The 24,639-nt window shown below is 36.7% G+C and overlaps 1 protein-coding gene across 1 annotated transcript in view; it reads left to right on the forward strand.

Annotated features, from left to right (window-relative positions):
* The first annotated feature begins 12,222 nt into the window (after window positions 1–12,222).
* The window catches only part of ADGRV1 (adhesion G protein-coupled receptor V1), a 286,177-nt gene continuing 273,760 nt past the window's right edge, over window positions 12,223–24,639 (forward strand). The window contains exons 1-2 of the mRNA XM_032206748.1: window positions 12,223–12,279; window positions 23,811–23,995. Coding sequence (XP_032062639.1) covers window positions 12,258–12,279; window positions 23,811–23,995 — 207 coding nt within the window. The 5' untranslated portion in view covers window positions 12,223–12,257. The remainder of the gene's footprint in view (window positions 12,280–23,810; window positions 23,996–24,639) is intronic.

Consider the following 24,639-nt stretch of genomic DNA (forward strand, 5'->3'; position numbering starts at 1 on the left):
TCTGGCAAAGAATACCTACAGCACCGACCCGTTCTGCTCTGTTTTTTAAAGGAAGCTTTCAGTAGTAGGAATGAAGTGACTGGAGCTGTCTGTAGCTGGGAAACTGATGACTCAGCCCCTATTCATGCTGTTGAAAGACTGTTTTATGAGGCTCGTCCGAGCCGTGGGTGGACCTGGAGAGGAGTGTGAAGGCAGACTTCATACCCACTGATGCCTACAGCAGTGTCTGATGATTGTCCCTTCATACGCCGGTACTGGCTTGTCCTTGTGGAGGTTTTCTTTAATCTTTGGGTGGTGGGGCTACAAAAAAGGTCAGCGCGGGGAATTTCACCATTTCTTTTATCTAAGGAGGTGTACCATCAGGTCAAAAAAGAACTGCTGAAGCAGCACTCTGCCTCGGAGGGGGAAAGAAAGTCCTGGAGTTTGCTTTGACCCTGGTACACCCCTGTGTGTAACCATTTGTAACTGGTGACATTTTCCCATCAATAACAAAAGGGTATATTCCAAACTTGATGAACAAGACTGTAGCTGCATAGCTCCCATGAATGCTAATGGGAACAGGGCCTTTCTCCGTCCCCATGTAAGTTGCTTTGCATATCCTAATAGCGCATTCTCAATGAGCGTCGGGGTCAGTGTTAATCACTCCGTGGCATTCCAGGAGCAGCCACAGGGATCTCTACCACACCCCCGTTGGTCATGCTGCACCCATCGCGTCTCAATCACAGTGAGGCACTTGGGTGTACACGTAGGAATATTGAAAATATTTTAAGGAAATAATAAAAGGGAGCTACACAGAACATGCTGGAGAGCTCATGTGGCTTCTAAGTGACATTTAAAAAAAATAATCTTCCTGGAGATGACATTCATGTAATGTCCCACCACTGTTTTTGTAAGTCTTTATATGTAACTTTCTGTGGTTCAAGGCCATGGGGCTGGATTTACCTTCAGAGGACTAGCACCAAGTATCTAAGCAGGTGTTTTAATTACTTGAATGAAATTATAAGCTATGAATCATCAAAAGATTGACACAGAGAAATATATACAGCCTTTGTCTCTGCTTCCCTATGAGATACCCAGGCGTTGTACTAAAATCTTGGGAAACAGTTAAGTCAAAGGAGATCTGCAGCTCCAGTAGAGTCCAAGATGTGTAAAGTGCAAGAAGAGGAGCTATTTAAGAGCTGTTTAAGAGTTACGCAGAAAGTAGGTAGTGCTGGGTCAGCAGACATTCATGGAGTAGTCTGTTCTCCAGTGGGAATATTTGCACATACACATTTAACTATAGTAGCGTTAAAACCTGGGCCTCGGTTCTCAAAATTTTTAGAAACCCTTTTTAATCAACAAGGTTCAGACAACCTCTCTGAAAAATTGGTTAAAAGCATCGAACTATAAAATTTAATCAGCACTGTCACAGTTTCAATGAGAATAAATAGTAATTAATAACGTTTCTTTAACTTTGTTATTTCCTAATTTCATATTTAATGTATTTGTTGCTTCCCCTTAGTTACTCAACCTGCATTGCTTACTTTTTAAGTAATTTTATTTAAATATGTATTCATTATAGAAAAATGCTCTGCACCTTCCGTAACACAGCCAGTAGGGTGCATTGCTTGTCTGACACTTATTTATCAAAAATCTGTAAAGAACTGCATACTTGCATCTAATTTACATTTTATTTTGCTCAGCTTAGGTATCCTCTGAATAAGAAAATCTAGTGAAACCAGTCAGTAACAGTGAAGGCAGCGAGCAAAATGGAGTACAGAAAAAAAATATTTGAAAAAAAAGTATTTGAAAATTTATTTCATATTATCCACAGACAGATTTCCCTATCAGATTCTGAATTCCTACTCATTTATCCATAGTGATGAATAGAATTTCTGTAGTGTGATACCTTACGTATTCTTTTAAAGATTGTCATAGATTACTTCCAATTTTAGCTCTGTGAATCAGCAGATATGTTCAGGAATAGCTTTTACTTTTTGAGCTCTCTTCCTTGAGTAAATTTAGCAACCCTTGCAGTGTGCAGTCTGTTTTTTCTTAGAAAGATTTTTTGTATTGTACTCAACTCTTTCTTTGATATTTTTTAAATGATTTAAACATTATAAGCTCTTATGAGACTTTTATTTTCTGCTTTCTCTAGCTCTCAGTTTTTAGGAATTTCATTTGATTCCATCCTCCCTTGGTTTCAGCACCTTTACTAGTGTGGACACCAGAACTTCACAGACTTTAAAATACCTATCCGTTAGAGCTATGTACAAAGGTAAATGATTCCTCCCCATTTTCCCACAAGTACTTGTTGCTAATCTGCTGTTGATACTGCCAAAGATCACACTAATTCTATTTTTTCTTACTTACAGCATCACACTGGACACTTAAGGTGAGATGCTCTTCTACCAGAATTCCTGCAGATGAAAATGATCCAGAAGGCCATTTGTCAGGTATAACCTACATTTTGGTTCTGAAAGCATTCAGCAGTGTTAGCATGACTTGGTTTTATGGGACCAGTTTGCTAGGTGAACCATACCACTGTAATACTCTAATTTCCTTTCTGCTGATACTGACATCACAAACATCCAATTGTCATTTTTACATTTACATAAAGATAGTGCATGGTCCTTGTTGAACTACATAATAGAAGTATTTTAATTTCTTAGAAAGGAAATTTGTATTTTGTTTATAATATCTTAATGAACAAAATATATAGCTCTCTTTTTGAGAGCTACCAACTAATTTTTAATTCATTTAACAACAGTGCAATATTTCCTAACATTGTGCTATGTCTGTAAAGTGTAGCAATGTGATTATAAACCAAGTCCTCCAACTGTTCAGCTCTGTTACATGAGCACAATTACAGCCATCCAAATTTATAATCTCTCAGAATTAACGAAAACTGTGTTACTGGAATACATGTAGAATCACATTTTTCTTTTATTCCTTTCTCTTACCCTTAGGTAAGTGAATTTTCACATTAGCCTTTACATTATTTTGTCTAGGTTTGCTGTCAGTCTGTCTGACATTCCATAATTGTAGCATTCCACATTCTCTTTCTGACAGGTGGGAGACTAGCACTCTTAATCTTCCCATAACATATTAGAAGATACTAAATCAACAGCAGTGAGCAAATAGTCTTTGTAGCTGAGCATTTTAGAATTCTTCAGATGAAATGTATACATATTAACTAACTTTGGAGAAAAAAAAAAAAACAACATGTTTTTCATCATTTTTCATTAGAAAATGTAGTTCATCGCAAGGAATAAAACACCACAATGAAAGATTAGAGTAGGTATTCAACTGCATTCAATCATTTAGCTTTTAGTCACCATTTGTACCAGCTTTGCTATGAATTCCTTTCTTCCCCATGTAGCTTATTTCACATACCTTTTGCATTTCTAAAAATATACATAACTTTCAAGTGGCAGCACTGAAAATAAGTTCAGATAATCAGAACCAAGTTAAGAGGAGGAGGCATACTCTTGAAGAATACTCTTTGCCTGTTAGAACTTAGCAGTTAAAGAAATGGAAGTATGGGAAAACTCTCAAATTGCCACTTGTAGTTATTGTCTAAATGTCCTTTTCCATTTCCACAAAGGAGTGTTACAGACCTTAAAAATACTGTTATTAAACTTGTCATTATTTTCCCAAACCAGTGTTTTTCCCTTATATTTTAATCGTCTGTAATTTATACAATCCAAGTTACAATGCCTGTTCTGCAGTCTTCTCTTTCATAATCATTGTTGTTTTTTTTAACAGTTATGTTTCTGACTGAATTTTTGCCACACTTCGCACCAAGGCACACGTAACTCATATTTTGTTCCTCATTGTAGAATACTGGCTTTCTGTCACTCTACTAACCTCTTCATAATTTTGGAAATGAAAAGCATAGGGATTTTGATGTAGTTTTGATACTCCACGGGAAGGAGTTGAACGTGATGTGGTATTTTTTCAATACTGGGATTTCAGCTGTGGCTTCCTTGGTACTGATAATTTTCCTTACCATTGCCTGCGTGGATAGGGTTGCATCTTTATTGATACATATTTATTACCCTGTTATAGGTACAGCAGAACAGGCAGTTTTGTTTTTTTTTTTTTTCTGCAGATTTATTCTGTATTGGTACATGGCTACCTACAGCTGCAACTGAGAAAAGCTCTCCTTGGCAAGCAGTCTTTTGATTTTATTCCATGGAGTGAGAAAGTGCCCTTATGCAGGCCCTGATACATCAGCGCAATCCAGTCAACTATGCGGGCTTTTCTTCTGCCCTGTACTGTTCTTCCCACATAAAGCCAGGCCTATAAGCAAGTAAGGGAGTTGTCTGGAATACCCTAGCATTACTTTCATCCTTTGTTTTAAGCTCCTCATTGAAACAGTGTGGGGTAAGCCACACAGCTTTTGCAGAAGGAAGAGCGAATATTAGAAAGGAGTTGGAGCAGGAGAAGGGAGATTTGACCTGATGAAGCAGGATCTAATTCATAGTCTTGAAGAGCTTTAATATACTAACAGGTATGGCATTCGCAGCCTGATATATTGATAAAAATGTGTAATTTGTGGTTAAGGTGCTTCAGCTTTCCCTTGTAATGGTATACTAGTATAAAGTAAACTGTTCAACTACACTCTCTGATTTTGATATTAGTAATAGTAATTATACTTTAACTTCTTGCTATGCCTTTTGCTTTTTTTCTTCACATTTTCAGTATAAAGTTGATAACAAATTAAAATGTCGTGCTACAGCAATCTGCAGTCTAGGATGTTTAGTTGTGCTTTTCATTCAAGATATGTTGTTTTCAACTTTGCCTTTATCAGTCGTTATTAGATAAGAATTGATGCTAATTTAATATATTTTCACCATACTTTAATGTATAACAACTATTAAAGTAATTCTAAAATAAATCATCCCATTCAACTTTTTAAGCATTTAAGATATGGTTACAAACGTCCCGTTTATGATGTAAATCAAAGGAGTGCTCTAATAGACATAGAAACATTTTATCGGGGGGCATTTTCATGAATTTTAAAGGAGATTCCCTTCACCCATGTTTTCTTACAGCTTTTGTCCTTCCATTCGATTCAGCTTCTATACGAGACAGCAGAATGTGTCAAAAACCTTTAAGTTCTTTCACCGTGTATCAGGCATGTTAATGCAAATACATTAGGAGTAATCCCCCCGTAAGGAGAGACAGTAACGTAGCCCACACGACATCAGTAAAGTGTTTACAAGGTATTAATAAGCCTACTGTGACAAGATGTATTTAATGGGAAGCAACAAGGAATTTGTTTTATTAGTTTTCCTCCACCCTCTAGTAATAAATCTTAAAAGCTTCAATATTGATTCAATGAAATGAATGGCTGAATCGTTCTGGAGAGGCTCTGACAAGTGGACAAATGCTTCCATGGTTACATTGTGCTATGCAGTATGGTTACTGAGCTTTGTTGGTTTCCTCCCTCTGCCATTGAAGTAAAATAACAAACCACAGGGAAGCACCACACATGGTGGGCAGAAACTGGAAGCAACTTTAAAAGATCAAGCTAGCTGATCTTATACAGATTTTGAACAATATGGTTTTTGTTGGTTTATACTGTATACCCGAGACGTGCATTTCAGTATTCTCTCCTTCGTGTATCCCATTCTCACTGAGCCTTTTTATCGCTTGTCTGCGCTGCCTCCAACTTTTGGTGTTTTTGATAAATGAAATGGCTATGTGGGAGTGTGTTTCATAACAGCGTTAAATGAATTACGTTTTTCTAGGAATATTTTTGTATCAAGTGATGTTGCTGCATCCCTGCATAAACTACTGCAATACCTAGATGTGGAATAAAAAATCACGTATACAACTTAGATGCAAGTGTTTTAGGGTGCTTTACAGTATAGCATAATCAAGATATTTGCTTTTCCATCTTGTGTCTTTTGTACTCAAGTTTCAGGTGTCACAGGGAAAAGGATAATATATAATAGTTTCATAGTTCATAGTTTTAAAGAAATAACTTTAAGGAAAGAATAAAAAATAATGGCAAATAGTTGTTTCATTAGCTTAAAAATGTTGCAGATCAAGCATTACATTTAGAGAAAGAAATCCTGAAGGCCTTGGATGTTGCTCAGGACAAACTGAAAGGATGTTTGAAGAGAGTCTTCCCCTTGCAGACCAACTCTGAAAAGAGTGAGTTTTGTCCTCTGTGTTACCAATTCATGTTTGTTTGTTTTTTTCTTCCTCATGTCTGAGGGTCCCCAGGATCACTCCCAGCTGTTGAGTGCTCAGATGTTGCAGTGCTCCTTTGCAGACACCATTTTACAGCCATATTGGACGGCAGGATTTCCGCAGTCAGTAAGATAAATTCATAGAGCTGTAGGATAGTTCTGGACTTATTGCTTTCCTTAGGAAGTATCCCATTTATTTGGGATACTTAACCTACACATTTATTCAAGTAATATCCCTTTGGTCTCAAGGGGGGAAAGTAAGCCACAGATGGGAAAACACTTAAAGTTTTCACTTACAGGATTTCAGAAAAAAAGAGAATCAACTCTCAAGTCAAAAAATGTAAATTATTTGTGTTTCCAAGTAGGGTTTTCTCCTTATTTGAAAGGAAGAAAAAATATCTATCAGGACTTGGGAAAGTCAGTCAGTAGCTGGAAACCCTTTTGCTTTTCTGTTAATTAGATTGAAATACTTTTGGAGGACTCTGAAGCTAAGAGCAATACAGATAAAAGAGCTTATGGACAGCCTTTAATATTTTTGCTATGCTTTTCCTTCAGAACAATGCAATTCTGGTAAGCATTGTTTTTCAATTTCAGTCTAGCGTTTGACATGCTCTCAAGTTGTGCATTTTCAGTAATTTGATGGATGTTTTATGAGAAAGCTCCTGACTTGTTGCATACTATCTACATTGTCTGAAGCATGCTGCAAATGAGGAACTGGACACACTTCATTTGAAGAAACAAGACTGCAACTTTATTTAGCAACAATAACGGCACAAGAAGAGCAGGCAGACAACCCATGCCAAGTCCTCCTCTTGCTGTTTCTCCATGTGACCTACAAGCCAGTAAGTTCCCACTGGGGTTTGAAAGGAGCCACTGAGCTTTTTAAGACCAAACCATCTCTTCAGAGATGGCATTCTCTTTGTGTCATGACATAAATTGTGTCAGAATTGCATGCTGCAACTTTGATCAACCAAATCTGGGATGCGTTAAGTAGAAGCAAAGGGCTTACTTTCTCATTATTAGTTCAGTGTTTTACACTTGAACATATTTATAGTAACATTTCTTTAAAAGTCATCTGATTTTTTGTGAGTCTTGTCAAATATATAACCAAATTCAATAATAAAAGGTCATGATTAGGTGAATAACATTTCTGCTATAAAATGTGTTAAAATATAGCAACTTCCCATGAACAGATGCCATGGAACATTTACTTTTCTTTCATGATATTAGAAATCCTTTTTTTTTTTTCTTTTTCTTTTTTTTTATTTTTTTCTTCAGTTAAAAGCTCTTTGTCAACTCTAATATCAGTATGCTCTGGCAGTGTATCAGAAAGGAGCAGTGCCATGAAAAGGTTAACCTTTGCTTAACTAATCACAGGAAGTTGATTTTTTTTTTTTTTTTATCAAGAGAATAAGAGACCAGTCCACTTAGAAGTTCTCATTTTTCTTTGTCTTAAATTCTGGACATCTCCAAAACACAGAGGATCAAAACCTGACTTTATTTGAAACCATCTGCACATTCATCAGTCAGGCATTGACTACTGAGGCAGAAATGTCACACTCAAACTTACTTATGCAGTATCCTCTATTTGTATTTGTTTACTTCGTGCTTCTTCATGGATATGTTTATTCATCAGGAAATTTCCCAGTAAATTAAAGATTTTAATGTTAAAGCATTCCCAGCCCATGAAGAAGTTCATGGAAGCAGTTCAGGAAAGAGAGCAGTGCAAGTATTTGGTACTTCTAATCAGGTGATACATGATCATGGTTGTGCATTTCCTCAGGGTGGGGATAGCTAGAAAGGACTCTTCAGAGAGCGCAGCTAGAGGAGAAGAGGAAATTAATAAGAAATCTGTTTAAATCTTGAAGAACAGAAAACACAAATGCGATCCTAAGCTGCTATGGTCAGAAGCTTGACAAACAGACTATTCAGCCTCTCAGACAGGTGAGCACACCTCTTTAATAGGAGTCTCAGTCAGTCCTGCTTTCTCCCACAGCATGAGTTGGAGCATAGTTCCTGGAGACTAAGCTAGCAGAGTTATGTTCTGGCTGCCATTTCTTTTCTGGCTGCCATTTCTTTCAACACTGCAGTTAGATCTGCTTCCCGCTGTAAATCACATTGAGAGGAAGTAATCATGCAGGGAATATCAGCCTAGATATCAGCCAACCAAACAGTTATCTATATGGAATCAAATATGAAACGACAACCACACAGGGAAGAATTTAAGAGCTTGTGGTGGTCTGTGGTATTCTTAATAATGGTCTTGCTTGCAGGAATCCATTTGAAAGAGACTTACTACCATGAAGTATTGTTCAAAGAAAATCCTCTTTCTTTAAAACAAAAAGAAAGCAAAACAACAAACAAAGAAAAAAGGCATTTCTTACAAGAACATCATCTGTATCTTGCCAATTACTTTGTGAATGGAGGAGCAAAATCAGGCCCTGCTCTACCAATACATTAGAATTAATCAGAACAGCATCTGATGGATGTTAGGTATTTTTGAAATGCTCCACTGTATTGCAAGTGATTCATTAATAAACAATCAAAAAGTAAAGTTAACTGGTGTCTGATGTATTTTAATTCAGTATTGATCTATGAAAGACCTCTGCACATGCCTGTGTTCCTCACTCAGAGTAGTTCAGTCCGCTTCAGCTGCAGTACCAGGAAAGGTAAACGACAGAGCCATGTCTGTGCAGGATTAATACTTCAAAACTCTCAGGATTTACTTGTTTGCTACTTATGTCCAAATAAGTATTCATCCCCGAATTTTGAAGCTTGGAAGCCTCACTCAGGTGAAAGCAAAACTTTTTTATACAGTGAAAAAAATTTTAACAGTTGAGAAGCTTTAATGAAATCTCAGTTTTGTGGCATTTAGAGATATTCAACAAACTTTACTATCAGCAATTCTTTTTGCTTTCTAATAGTATATAAAGATTGCAATACTGTGACTGAAAGCCAAATGGCTTTCATATTCACACAACACAGAAATCTGCTTTATAAATAGAAACAAAAATGTAAACAAGAAGAGAAAATGCTCCCTTCTGAAGCCCTTTGTTTTCGTTTTTTTCTTCTTGCTCCTTTAAGTCCAACTTTCCTTCTCAGGGATTTGTTTCTTCTTTTAACTCCCTCTTCACTGATCTTTCCTTTCAGATGATGCCAATGAAGGGAAAAGGCAAGATTTCAAAACAAACAAACAAACTGGAGTCTATTGATTCTATTGCTGCTGCTTTCAATATTGGTTTACCCACAGCAGAGCCATTTTTAACGTGCAGAGTTTTAATGAATTCCAACCAAAGGAAATCCAAACAAATAAAGAATTGAGGGGTGTACTTAGTACACCTTATTTACTGCTTTTATTGAAAAGAGGAGTTAAGGCTGACCTGAAGGCATAGTTCTGTGCAATGCCAGATCCATTGTGGGTCCAAAACCAGGCCCAATTGTTTATTCCTGACATTTGTAAGGGGTGAGAGTGCTGTGTGGGCAGCATGCTGAGTTGTTCCAAGTGCGTGCGGAGTGTCCCATGTCAATCATCAATAACCTTCCAGCTGGGTGAGGAGCACCGCGGACAAAATCCCATGGGCGCCCCCCGTCTTACGCTGGTGTGCAACAAAGGGAAGCATGGGTCTCTGGAGTGCTACGGTGAAAATAAAATATAAAAACTAATCAGGAATTCCTTAGGGATCCAGAGAAAACACAGAGTACTGCAAATCGAGTGGAGAGGGTAGGACAATCATTTCAGATCAGAATGCAGTTTTGTTGAAAATCTGAAAGTTACAGTGAAACTACTCCTGTGAGATAGTGAGCCCAACTCTGAGTTCTCAGCCTCTTCCTGTGTATTCAATCTCAATAATTAGAAACATTTAATGTTCACTGCTCTGCTGTAATTGGGGACTGATGGTTATTAAGTCAATCCCTCTGATACAGGGCAGCTGGATAGCTGCTCGTGGGAGCCAAACTGAATATAGGGTCACTTTGCTTCCCAAGAAACTGTAAGACAAAGGACAACATGAAATAATGCAAGCTGAAACTGTATTAGAAGAGTAGAAACAACTGGAAAATATTTGTGGTATTAATATATAGTTTTGTCTTTGTACATTAATTCACCTATGCTTCTGTGTTACTGTACAGATTTTTATTTTTCAATGTTCATTTGCATACAGAGTACAGAGATCCGTCTCACCTAACATTACCTAATTTGATTATCCAAAAGTCTAAGTGCCCAGTCAAAGACAGTTACCTGCTTTCCCTCTTTAGCCAGGGGATATAGACAAACACCTCTTGGAGGCAGCTTATTCCAGCCTGCTATGTGACTAGGTGAGACTAAGTATCTGCTGTTGGCAGGAAGGCTTTACACCCTGAAGCATTTCTAAGTTTAGTTTTGTAAGATGAATACTTCTTGGGGTCTTTGAGCCTTTTACGAAGTAATTTCTGAAACCTCTCATCATTCTCTAACATCTTCTTTGTCTTTTCCACTTTACTTACAGTATTCCTGAACTATGAAATACACAACTTGACACAGTATTGACATAATGACCAGACTAATTACAAGGCCTGCAGTCTTTTAGATCCTTATCTTTTTTGATTTTTTTTCCATATATTCCATGTCCTCCAAATAAGCTAAAAATAGAGCAAAAGAAGCTAATATGAAATTAGTTCTCAGTAAACTATAGCAAACTGTGCAAATATCATCCAGCTTTTATTAAGGGCAGAATCCTTTTTTGTCCTCAGCATTTCCCTCAACCCTTTCTGTAAGTGTGCTGTTTGTGAAATAAGCCTGTGAGTATATCTAAAATTAAGCTGGAGTTATATTTGGATTCATTTCTAAATATATCTTGCAAACATATATCAAAACAGGAATTTCCATTACATTTTGTTTATTCAACACTGATAAGCAACATAGTTTTTTGTTTTGTTTTGTTTTGTTTTGTTTTGTTTTTTTAAATTCATCTGTAAAGATTCACACACTAAATGCATGTTTTTGCATTGATTTTGCACCCAGTTGTGTCAAAGCTACAATTTTGCTAAATACTTAGGACTACTGTGTTTTGGTAACAGAGGATTTGGGACCAAAAATAAATAAAGAAAAGAAAAAAGCAAACTTGAAGCACCTGACACATGGTTGTGTAGTGTTATAGATTAGGCATGTACTGCGAGTTGGGGTTCATTGGAATTATAATCAATGCTTTTTGAAATTTGACAGAATAGTTTCAATTTGTACACGAGATGCAGGGAGTGTTGGCGGTGTTAATGCATCTGGCAGGATTCAGCCTACCTGAAATCATGTTGCTGCTGCATTAGTTTGCAATAGCATTTCCACTTTTTGAGAGCTAGTAGCTGCCTCACAGGCTCTGGAGCTATAGTAAAGATCACGTAAATGGGACTAAGTGAGACTTCATCTGAATTCAGTATTTTACAGGTTTGGGCTTAGATGCAAATTTTATTTTTATTTTCTTTAATCTTATTTATTTCATTTATTTCGAAAAGTAGGAATTTTGGTCCTTGTTTAGCATACAGTGGGAGAACTGGGGAGTTTGGGGAGCAATCACTGGCAAGATCTGGTTGCTGCCTTTGTGTCTTTGCGTCTCTGTTGTGAGGGATAGCAGTGGCTCTGGATTTGTTGAAGTGTGGGTGACCATAAAAGAGGAATTAGATATTGGAGAAATTACTGAATCTAGAATGCTTGATTTAGGGGTGGAAATTGAGTACCCCTGCCCGGCACTGCGTAGCTGTGATGAGCTGCATGTCCTGGTCCCGAATCCTGAACCCCAAATCTGTCACCACCTGAGCAAAACCTGTTTAATTGCTGCCCTCAGTAATTAAACAGAGCAGCCCTAGTCTGGCTGTGTCTGAGCCACATCAGCACAGGGGCAATTGCTGAGGTTTGAAAAACGTTGTCCTCTGCCATCCCACCCCCTTTTATCTCTAGAGCAGCGTGAAGGCAGCAGGAGTCAGAAGAGGGAGGAGAGTTGCTGGACGCTGTGCGGAGAGGAGGGAGGAGTAGGAGACGGGAATGCATAATGCCTGCGTGACAGTGAGTGTGTGCAGGCGGCTCGCCGAGTCCTGAAGCGGCAGATGTCCATGTCCCCGGGTCTAGGTAGGTCTGGTGTCTCCGGATTGAGGTGGTAGGTGCTTTTGGAGCATCCTCTATCAGCAGCAGAGATCTTGGCTTTCCAGCTCCGGAGTTGTGCCAGCAGCACCTGTTGCAGCAGAGGCATGGCTCACCCGGCAGCAGACAGCGAGCGTGCAGCTCACCCACGAGTGGCTGCTGGATAGGAAAAGTGTGCTAAGGTTTCTCTTCTTCCAGCAGCTCCTCTTTCTGCTCAGCAGAGGAGGGCAGGTGGAGGCAATAATCTTTCCAATGGAAAATCCTATTCTCGGGAGATCGTATAAGGATGAAACTCGGTCTGAGGTGATCCAACTGGCGATTTTTAACTCTTAAAAATGCACAAGATGTTAGGTTGGTTTAATTAGGTGAGAAATAAGTGGGGGAGTTTGCTACGCACGGTGTATTGCAAAAGTGGATTTAAAGTCAGGATGAATTTTTTCAAACCATCATCCGATAAGAAATGAGTTTTAAGTGGGTTAGCGATTAAAAATATGGCATAAGTGTAACAATTGGAAATGTTTAATCTGCTTGTAGCTTTTGATATGCTGAGCCAATTTAAAACATTGCATAATTTGCTTTGGCTAGCAAAGATAATAAACTGCCTACCAAACATCATTCATTGTTTTTTCATGAGACTATGATTGCTTTAAAATACTGATGTGAAACAACATGTGATTTTTTAAAATCTTACTCATTATATAGAAGCCAAAATTGTTCTTTTTTTTTTTTTTTTTTTCTAATATTTATTTTTAACTGTTACGCTTTGTACCCATCTTCTAGAATGAGTCTTTCAGTTAAATAATACGCATTTTGAGAATCTACCGTAAGGGCAGTTTAATAACTAAAGGCAGAATGTGATATATTTAGAAAACTGTCTGTCTGTCCCTGAAGCCTAAAACAAGCTTTCTCCTGCTAAATGTATTCGTTTCCATGTGAAAAGGGCAACCAGATTCCTGAGGAAATAAAATCACTTGTAGAGTATTAAGTTCAGAATTGAAATGACCAAATAGTTGTTAATATGAAAGCTAACGTATTTCAAGGATGTGCTATTTTTAATTACTAAGTATTATAACTAATGTTTATGTTATTATTCATTTATAGCATGTACTTCTGTGTTTTAATAATTTTACTTTAAAAAATCAATGGCATTTATCAAATTTGTGAACTAGTAAGTGAAATAATTAGCACCAATTGTCTGTGTCCTGCTTACATGGTGATCAATGGGAAAAATTACATTTGCTTTTGTAAGAATTTGGACTGGACAATTTATTTGTGCTGCCAGAGTTTTTAAGGCTGAAAAACAATACAGCATGAGGTTTAAAGATGTTCCTAGTGAGTAAGATTTACCATTAAAACAACCAAACCTACAGTGGATTTCTTCTCTTGGAAGTTGTTCTGAGCTTCATCTGAATAAAAGATTCAGAAAGAAACATACCTATTAAGACCTCCAATATTCATGGCATTTGGCCTCTATTTACTTGTTTATTTATTTTGCCTTTGGACTTCCATTAAAAAAAATGAGAGCTTGTGTCTGCAAATACTTACGTATATATTTTATTTATCGCATGAGTGTTTCAATGACTTAAACTGAGCTGTTGCAGAAGCCCTGAAAGCATGTACCTTTAATGTATAGCACTAAAGCCAAATATAGCTACAGAGAACTGTAAGGATCTCGGTCATGAGACACAAAGAATTTAAGGCACTTTGGGTGAAAAACATTGATGGTCAGAAATCAACTCTAAAAAGTGATTTGTTGTTGCATAACTACCATAGTTGTTCAGAATTAAAACATGGTAAAAATGAGGTGATAATTAATTGTTGTATTTTTTTAGGAGAACTTCATAGTAATGGCCTATAAGCTTAAAAAAAAATAATTTAAGAATTCTTCTTTGAAAACTCAGTGGAAAAGTATATGACACTTGAAGCACAACATTTGAAAAAGAGGAAGAACTAACATTTGTTTTAGCTACATCTGGACTTTTTTAGCCTCAGGTGTTTTGGGAAGTAACCTATGTATCCAACTCTCGGCATTATTGGATGTCTGATGCAATTTAGCTTCATTTTATTGGTAGATAACCCATCTCTCTGTTTTTTTTTGTTTTGTTTCGTTACATTTTGGCCAGCCTCTTCCAAACCTGTTCTTGGTTTTAGATCCATTTATAACTTGTTATCTAGGAAATTAAAATATGTAGGTGGGCAAGAAAAAATACGATCATGGTGAAATTGTTTTCTCAGGGAGTATTAGGCCTTGACCTTCCAAAGATATAATCACATACATAGCTATTTTTACAGGTGTAATCCTATTGATTGGTTTTACTCATTTGTGTAAATTGTGCTTGCGTTTCAGCTCTACGGGAATGGCGGATTTAGGTATAAGTCATTGTTGGATACAACCACGATGTGATGTAATACCTCATTGCTGCAGATTGTAGGTGTCCATCATAGTTCCAGAAGTTCAAGAGTTCTTTCTGTGTGTTTCAAAAAGGAATATAATACTGTTTTTTAGGATGGAAGGAACAGGGCGGGAGGAATAGAGGGAATTGATGTTATGTGCCATTCATTTATCTTATTCCAGGAGGATCCGCTGCTTCCTTTTTTAACTCCAAAAGGTACCATTGAATCACAGATGATACCATTTCTACAAAGCCTCACTTGTCAAAGCCACACTTTGAGTGAATAAACCCACTGGAAAATACATTGTTTGAAAAAGCATTTTCAAGATTGAGTGTATACATGAGTATTTGTGGCAACTTGCAGAAATAATTTGAAAACAGGGAGTTCTGAAAAAAAAAAATAAAGCTAGTTTTAATTCCTTTTACTAAGATAATTTGTAAGTCCAAACTAAGGTCACTCTTGGGATAAAATTGTACTTATTTAAACAGGCCTATCTAACAGCCTAAATTTTGGTGGCTACATTAAGCAACAGAGAAAATACTTTCCGTGAACATTGCAGCTTTTGTTGTAAACTGTAGACAAGTCCAACACAGAATTTTCTTGAGAATAACATGAGAATTTTTTACGTATATATATGCACCAAGAGATTTTTGCTTGGTTATCTCATTCACATCTGATACAGCTTTCTCAGAGTATAATTCCAAGTCTCATTTTTAGATAGCAAAAGAAACTTTATTCTCCTCAGTCACTTATCATGGACTTGTCCAATATGTTACTGCTGTGAGTTGTTCCAAGCTTTGCTTCATTAAGGATTTAACGTGGCCTTAATTCAGCCATCTGTTATGGGTTTGGCAGACCAACAGATCTGAAGTATTGGTTAGAGCTTTAGAAATTTCCCACATTTTTAAAGGTTAGGAAAAGAGCTACCTTTAAGAATAGATTTTGAATAATTCTCAGCAAGACAATGGTGTAGAAGTGGGATAAAAAATGCATGTCATTCTGTGAAGCACAGGGTCCCCTGTCTGTCTTTAGCTTTGCTGAAAGGCAATTAGCATTTCAACCAGCCAATTTGGTTACATGCAATGAAGTACTTGGGTTTGTAATTTGCTGCTCTCCGCTTGGTGCTGTTGAGAACTAGCTGTGTGTAATCCTCTCAAAGCACCTTTCTTTCCAGCATAGTTATTGTTGCTGGTCTTAAATAACTAATCAACAAAGAGATTTCCTTGTCTTGAGCTACAGGGTGCCTTAGAACAAGGAAAAGAAATACCCAGTTAATAAGGGAATGATTATAATTATTAAATAGTGATTATTAAATTGTGACATAGGTTAAAAGGTTTAGAAAAGCCAAGGGAACCACAATACATGAGAAAGATAGTGTGAGAAGTCTTTGAACCCAAACAAATTTTGCTTTGGGGGTTCTCTTCAGCACACAAATACTTTACCATGTGTTTTATTTAAAAATGCATTGCCCATATTTAAGGGATTAATCCATAATATAGATTAGAGAGAAAGCCTTGTGCTACAATTCTTTTGGAAAATGATACAAATACGTTTTTACTTACACAGAAAGAAGTCTTTGTGGTGGACTTTGTAAAATACAAATACGTAATAAAAGCAGCATTCTCTGCTGCCATCTAATAACAAATGATTACAGTTAACTGTAGAAATGAAGTTTGTTTGTATATACTTCTTAAATTTAGTATAAATGTTTTCATATTTAGTAATAAGATTTTATGAAATCAAGAATAACTCAGACATTTATTCTAATAACTAGTCAACCCATTAAAATACTGTTTGGCTCATAAATGCGTATTAACTTGTCAGGATCCACTGTGGATAGCCATAATTCTTCTGTCAGTATATCTCACATAATGCCATCTAATCCTCACCGTCAGGCTATAATTTACTGTTCTGTACCCTATGGATTTTTTTATTGCAAGATTATTCAGATTATGCATGCAGTGCTATTACAAAACAGGCCATTCTATTTTTGGTTCTCAGTATGAGAAAAATGACCAGCAGGTTGCAGAATGCCCAAATTACTTATTCTGATATATGCTATTCATTCAGGCCACAGTACTTCATTCAGGACAAGTATTAGGTACTTGACGCTGTGGTAGTTTTTGTCCTTGGCTCACAAGTTCTAAAAATTTGTTAAGTGTTGAGGACATGAGAAAAACCTCTGAAGTGGAGATACAAATGGAAATTATAAGATCTTTACTCAAGTAGAATAAATAGCTTGTTCCTCACTGAAGCCTGCAGACCTTTCTCAGCTGGATTTCTTGTACCATATATGCACGAGCCTGATCCTGAGACAGCCTCAGTCATGCAGTTGCTTCTACATAAGTGTGATTTGGGAGTGCTAAGCATCTTCATAGTTTTTTGTTTTCTATTGTGTTGCATCTGCTTGCATTCGTCATTCAAGAAACTGTTTGAGAACAAGAGTGAGAGCTTACTTAGAGTGTTTCAAACTGTGCTGTGGACAGAATTCCACAGATAAAAACCCGGACCCTGGATAACCTTGTAAAATGATCTCTGTTAGTGAAGGATCTCTGCTGTTTTTACATGTGTAGAAAAGAATTTCTGGGGTGGAGCTGAAAACTTATTGATTTGCCTTTTACTTAAACCTATACTATATGATAAATATAAATGTATATATATATATGACACATATATATCTATCACAATATATATATATGATTCCAAAATAATACATTGATTTGTTAGGGTATACATGTATAGTTAGAGCTAGATGTGAATAGATTCTCTTCAGTTGCATAAAATAAATTTGAAGTTCTGCAGCTGAAATCAGTGTTACTGGACTTTTTTATTATTATTTATTTATTAACTGTACAAGTTAGAGTATATTCAGCTTCCTACTGGTGTTTTTCTGAACATTCTGATTAGCAGATTTCAGCCAAAGTTTGTTTTCAGTAGGCTGTGATTTGTGTTCTAAATATAAAGTAACCTTAATAACTGTGAGTCATTTCATCAGAGTTACTTTGGATTAAAATAATCTGACTCCTACAGCTATTCAAAATTATTGTCTGGTTCTCTGTTAGACCAGCAAATTATAAGGTAACAGCACATGTTTGTAGAACAGGATTGTATTCCCTCTGCATGCTGTTTGCACAGAAGTAGTGGATTCAGCGCTTCTTGTTAGTTTTGTCTTTTATTCCCTGCTCTGAATGGGAACAAGCGGAGCAAGTGGTTACCTCAGAAAGTCTTTACGAGTTAAAACTGGGTTCTCTAGTAATTATTATGTGCTTTAGAACTTAAAATTCAAATGTGTAGTTTAGATCCATTCAAATTCTTCTGAGGAAGCAAAATGAAGCAACTGCCAGAAAACTTGCAAGAGGTGCTCTGGGCCTATTACTCTTTTTTCCTCCTAGTGGCATCTATTAACAAGAGGAGATGATTTAAATTTCTCATCAGGGCTCTGTCATTGCCAGGTTTACCATTTTCAGTACAATAATTACCATTCCTGGTGATACATTTGGCCATCAATAATAAGATTAAAAAAAAAAAAAAAAAAAAAAAAAAAAAACCTGAAATTCTTATAAAGCAAATGATCAGGTGAATCTGATATCAGTGTCCCAGATGCAGATGCATCTTTTTAGTACTTGAGGTTGTGCTGTGGTAAGGTCATGGCAGCAACTTGTGAGCAAGCAGCTGAGCCCTAAAACTTCAGGACCTTGAAAGATTACATGGGGTTTTGGCACCTCGTAGTCTGCATTTATTCTCTGTCTAACACTTTCCAATGTTAGTAAAAAAGGGAGAGGATGGGCAGACACCTACAGTGCTTTTATGGTAAGGAAGAAGACAGGAAACTCTGGAGAATTAGTGTCAGTGACACCAAATAACATGCATGGGAATCATGGAAGCAGATTCTTGCCTGAAACACTGCAACTGTTCATGCAGACCAGAGTGAGAAGGGGTGCAGAGAAAGCATTAGTTGTTGTTACTTACTGTAATAGTCATGCTTTATTCACCTTGAAGCATGTTGAAGACGAAGAAAAAAACACAAAAGAAACAAAAACCAACCAAACAACAAACAAACAAACAAACAAAAACCACACAGATATTTGTTCATAATAGTGGTTTTGGAACCCTCTTTTCTAGTCCATGTTACAGTGAGAAACTTATCCCACATCTAAAGAAAAATGAAGAAACAAACAAACAAAAAACAAATCCAAAACAAACAAACAAACAAAAAAAAGTGAACACTTGGTTAGTGCCCACTATCCAAATGCTAGATTTTGCATGCACAGTGTTTGTGTCTCCTTTTTGAATATGTGGGGACTGTGAGAACATTGAAGCAATGTTGAAAAAAAATCCCACATCAACAGTCTGAGATTTTTGTGTCAATGTGGCATCACAACAATGCATAAAGTAGAATTTTAGACCATCAAATCTAGTTCTCCTGCTTTCCCAGGTTTTTCATCAAAACTGTTGTAAGTTTCAGTGGTTCTGAAACTGACAAAAATAGAAATGTTGATAATACACAGGCTTTTAATATATTTCTGCAACAGGTGCAGGGAGAGCAATGACCTTGTGAAACTTCTTGCTCTGTTCTGTTCCAGCGTGCTACAGAGAATCTCCTCTTTACATATGAAAGAGCACATGTATTTCTCTCTCATTGTATTCAACCAAAGATGCTGCTGGGTGCTGACATCTCTGCTGTGAATAGACTTCTGTCTGGCAACCATTGATGGCGGTAATGCTGTACTCAATGCAAAGTACCAGGCATGCCAGTTTTTGAATGTTCTACTTGGCTGGGGATTTGTAATCACGGGGAGTAGACAAGGACAGGCAGTGAAAAGTGCACCAGACTTCGCTTGCTGTGCTGTGCCACATCGGTGGACTTTAGAAATCTACAATGAGCAGTGCAGGGATGAGCAGTGGTAATCAAGCCGTGGCTGCTGAGCTGGAGAGGTCCTGCCTCAGAATGCTTGCTTGTTTCTTCTGCCAAGCAGCAGTGGCAAGTCTGAGGGACAGGGTACTTAATCAGGCTTTCTGTCTGCTTCGTTAGCGAGCTCCCCTTTCTTTTGCCATTCTCTGATTCATATCTGGCATCCTCTACTTACTGCTTTTCAGGTTTAGAGTCTTTTGCAGACCTTTTGTTTCTCTTAATCTTTGCATGTGCCCCTGGTTTATAGGTTTCCTCATCTTTCACTAAAAACACCCAGGTTATCCTCACTTTCTAGAGGGTTTTTATTTATTAAGCATGAAAGCCAGTGTAAAACTCAACAGAAAAGTCTTCCCATTCTTTATATAAGTCTGCTGAAAAGACCACTCACTCCTTATAAAGTTTATAATCTTCATCCCATATTTGTTCCAGAAACTGAGTGGAAAAAGTAAGCTAATCTTGGTGATTCATGAGTTATGAGAAACAGCAGTTTCACAAGCCTACATCTCCTTAACCACAGCTGGACAGTAGATTGAAGTGGTATTGCTTACATGATTTGTGACATTACTGTGGAAATTACTGTGTTAAATCAGTGTATGCTGGGTCCTATTCTAAGAGTCTGCTTTGTCAGGGGAAGTATAACTGCACTTCAGAAAGTGCTATAAATTGCAAACATTAGTTAGGGATCATTACTCAATTACTGAGTTTGATTTCTTTGCCTTTTTATTATAATCCTGAAGAATGTACTTTTTAGACTTTTAAAATTCTCTAATACTATTAGAATGCCTAGGTAACTTGTTGGAGAGTTACTTTGGTTTTGATGCTAAGTGTCTTTATTATAAGCCCATTAAAGAGATCATCCAGATCTCATTACATAATACTGCTTTATATTTTTGCTTATTTTTATGCTTTTTTTTTTACTTTTTTTAAACATTATTTTTAATCATTTTTAATGATTTTAACAAATCATTATTTGGGATGGCTTTAGTAACCAGTAACACAGTAATAGAATTGGTCCATAGACTTGCAGATATTCTGGAGGTGTATGATATCCCACTACTAGTTGTTGTTAAAAAAAAAAAAAAAAAAAAAAAAAGACTTTAATTCATTAATCTTATTAATAGCTGGACTGAATATTCTCGATTGAAAAAAATGAAATTTAACTGAATCAAAGAGGACAGTCTGTCTGATCCTCCAAATGCATGGTTTACCAAAACTTAGCAGTGAACAAGAACTACAGCTTCAGCTTCATTTGAAAAAAAAAATCAAAATTACCAGCAATATACTGGGGTGAGGAAGGTGGGGAAGAGTCATTTTTTAATCCATGGTTTTACAAAGGCTTCTGCTGAACTCTATGCTTTGCCGTTAACATGGAACAAATTATGTTCCAATACAAATTTGTGTAGCAAAACCAGGAATTTAGTACACAAATTGAGTTGATATTTAATAAAATAAAATACTGTGACCTAAAATATCTTTTTGGCTCTTTGAATAAATTTGTTCTGCATTCTCTAAGTCTTGTCTGATGTTGTATTTACTATATTACATTTTTTTTTTTTTCAAAGCTGAGTTTATGTCAGCAGAGTAAAAATTACTTTTGGCAGGCTGTGCAAGGTAAATCTTAGTACAAATAATGTAACAAGGAAGAATATGCACCAACTAAATAATTGATGGTATGATTGTGAAACCTCTCTTGTTCCACAGGAGTAATCCTATAGTTTTAGAATGCTCTCTAGTAGAAGTAATAGAATTCAAGTAATCCTAAACTTTGTAATCTTGCCCTGAAGGATCATGTTTTCAGTATTACTTACTAGAAGCATGTACCGTGGGAAGATATTTGCGAAGTCTATGACAAGGTAACAGCTGAAGCTAAAAGGTCAACAAATTCCTCAGTTTAGTATGGATGATGCCTGCATTTGCAGACAGTGTAATTGTCTAGGAGTTTACAAAGGTTACGGAACTGTTCACTTTCAGGCTTGAAAGCTTGTATTTTTCTGAGCAGTTCCACATTAAAAAAATAATAAATAATAATAATAATAATCTTGCAGATTAATAGAGTCTGCTTTTGAAATGTGGAGGATTTTAAGTCCTGATTTTTATTGTAATGTATTTTTCATCTTTGCTTCTTATGGTAATATTTTTTTGCACTAACATCACCACAGAGATCACCATGTAGGAAAAACTTTGTTCCTGGAAGTCTGTTATGCATTTACTTCTTAATAAAAAGCAGAGAGATCTTGAATGACCGTGTTCACGGTAATAAAAGTTCAGTTTGTAGCAGTGTGAAGTTCTGCAGCAAAATTATTTTACTGTGTGACTTTCTTGATGGAAATAATGAAACACATTTTAAGTACATTGTAAAATTTTTCAATGGTTGGCCCTGATTTTTTGCACTGAGTTTCATTGCAAACCTACTCCCTCGGTGATGTTCAGTGGAGCTAGGTGAACATTTTATTGCAAGTAATTAAAGTCAGCTGATATTGTCATCCCACCAATTTCATAAGAATTCTGAGAGACACTGTTAGTGTTCTTGTCTGTATTTGCAACTTATGTCATCTGTTCTTTAATTGTCTGAAAGCAGATTTTTGAATCCCCACAGTGTAAAATTAACCCTTATCCAGACAGACTTTATTGTAAGAAGAAAGAAAGTCCTGAATTCTTTCTGAAGCTTTGATAATTTTAGTTGTCTGATGACTAGTTTGTTCTCTGTTCAGTAGAAGATAAACGTTATCTGCGTGCATACATATAAGACTTAAAATCCATACTGGATCTGAAGTGTTTTCTGATTATAAATTTGACATACACTTTAAAAAATATGTTTCAGTAATTTTCAGAAATTTTCATAAATTTAAAAAATCTTCTGACCATTTCTGACAGCACTTTCATTAACTGTTACAAGTAATAAGGATGAGTTCTTGCTAACACAGCTTTGCTTAAATATAATTGATATGGAGTATTTTCTGTACAATTCATCCAATTGACATTGACAGATTAACCTGAAAAACACAGTACTTGGAAGCACAATTTTATGCAAAGTGACAATTTATTTAAATGTAATCACACAGATATTATTTGTATCTTTTGTACAGAGATTTAAAATTAAAATTATAAAATTGTGACTGCAAGTTAAAAGAAACGTGCTGAAAGAACTGATTCTATTAAAGATCCATGCCATAGTACTTTCTGGTCTTAATGTTCTCTTGGTTTGTTCATTAATTGCTCAGAATCTCATGGCAGAAATTTGCTCCATTCCACGTCCAAGTGCTTAGTTCTGATCCCCACTGTACACAATATGAGCTTCTGCATAACATAGCATCTGTTTCCAGTTTGTTGTGCCAAAGCCTCTTAAAAATGCATCTTTAAGAGTATTAATACCTAATGACCTCACCGGAACTTAAAAATATGTGTTACATCATGTAATTGATCTGTGATGTAAGAAAGATAAACCACCTTAGTGTAAGTTGTCTTATCTTAAGAGAAAAGAAAACCAAACATTGTGCATAAACAAATAAAAATAAGTATCTGTCTGTGTAAAGGTTATGATCACAGTAAAATGTGCCACAGCAATTCTGTATGACAGGAGAACGTGAAAGAATCATGAGATAAGCAGTCAAAAGAACATCATGTAAATATGCAAATGTTTAAGAACATTTCATGGTCCATAAAATGTCAAAAACAGTCTGTGAGATGACTGCAGACACCCAGGTCTTCACCTTTCATGCCAGTTCATTTATATTTCTAAAGAGAATCAAAGAGATTAAAAGGAAAAAAAAAATACAAGAAGTATTGAACTGTAAACCCTCAAGTTATTTTTGGTTGGTTAGATATGAAAACAGTTGTGGCTTTTCTTTAAAAAAAAAAAAATATATATATATATATATTTTTTTTTTTCCTTAAAAGCTACTTATTCCTCCATTTGAAAAACATCGATATAGGTTTTTTAGAATATCATTAGATTAAAATTATGAAAACAGAATTGAATCCAGAAGATAATTATGCTGTCTAACTTGATTGTGGCTGAGACCTGTGCTTGTTTTTGTCTCATTTCTGAAGTTTACAAGAAAATCATGGTATTTGAAGGATTTGCAGAAGCATTTCCAGAAAGGTTGACTGCATTGGTAAGGCCAACAGAGGTTGTTTTACATGTTTTAGATACACAATTTATTTTTAATTCTTCTTCTTTTTTTTTTTTTTTTTTTTTTTTTCTTCTCTATAGGGATGCCCTCTGATTCTTTATTAGTTTATTTGCTTTTATTGCTACTCATTCATTTCACATCTGGAGAAACAGAAGTGAAGTTCAGTGGACAAACAGAATTTGTAGTTAATGAAACAAGTACAACTGTTATACGCCTTGTAATCGAGAGAACAGGGAAGCCTGCTAACGTCACAGCAGTTGTGTCGGTAAGAAACCATGCCAGTTGTATCGTCACTAAATATTAATGTATTTTTGAAGCTTTGAATGTTGCTTATGCTTGTACCAAGACAACAAAAAGGAATGTGACACTTCGCTGGGACAGTGCTTCAGTTCGAGGGAAGGGATTGTCCCGCTCTGCGCTGCACTGGTGCAGCCTCACCATGAGCACTATGTGCAGCTTTGGGTGCTACAAAATACAAAGGCCACGATGCTCTTAGAGAGCATCTGAAGGAGGGCAACAGAGACGGTGAAGGGTCTTGAGGGCAAGATGTATGAGGAGCGGCTGGGGTCCCTGGGTTTGCTCAGCCCAGAGCAGAGCAGGCTGAGGGGTGGCCTCATGGCAGCCTGCAGCTCCCTCACGAGGGGAGTGGAGGGGCAGGCGCTGAGCTCTGCTCTCTGGGAACAGCAACAGGACCCGAGGGGATGGCATGGAGCTGGGACAGGGCAGGGTCAGGATGGGGGTTAGGGAAAGGTTCTGCACCCAGAGGGTGGTCAGGCACTGGGACAGGCTGCCCAAAGTCATGGCACTGAGCCTGTTGGAGTGCAACAAGTGTTTGGACAATGCTCAGACACATGGTTTAATTTTTGGGTGGTCCTGTGTGAAGCCAGGAGTTGGGCGCGGTGATCCTCA

This window comes from Aythya fuligula, chromosome Z (assembly GCF_009819795.1).
Source record: "Aythya fuligula isolate bAytFul2 chromosome Z, bAytFul2.pri, whole genome shotgun sequence".
Taxonomy (NCBI): Eukaryota; Metazoa; Chordata; class Aves; order Anseriformes; family Anatidae; genus Aythya; species Aythya fuligula.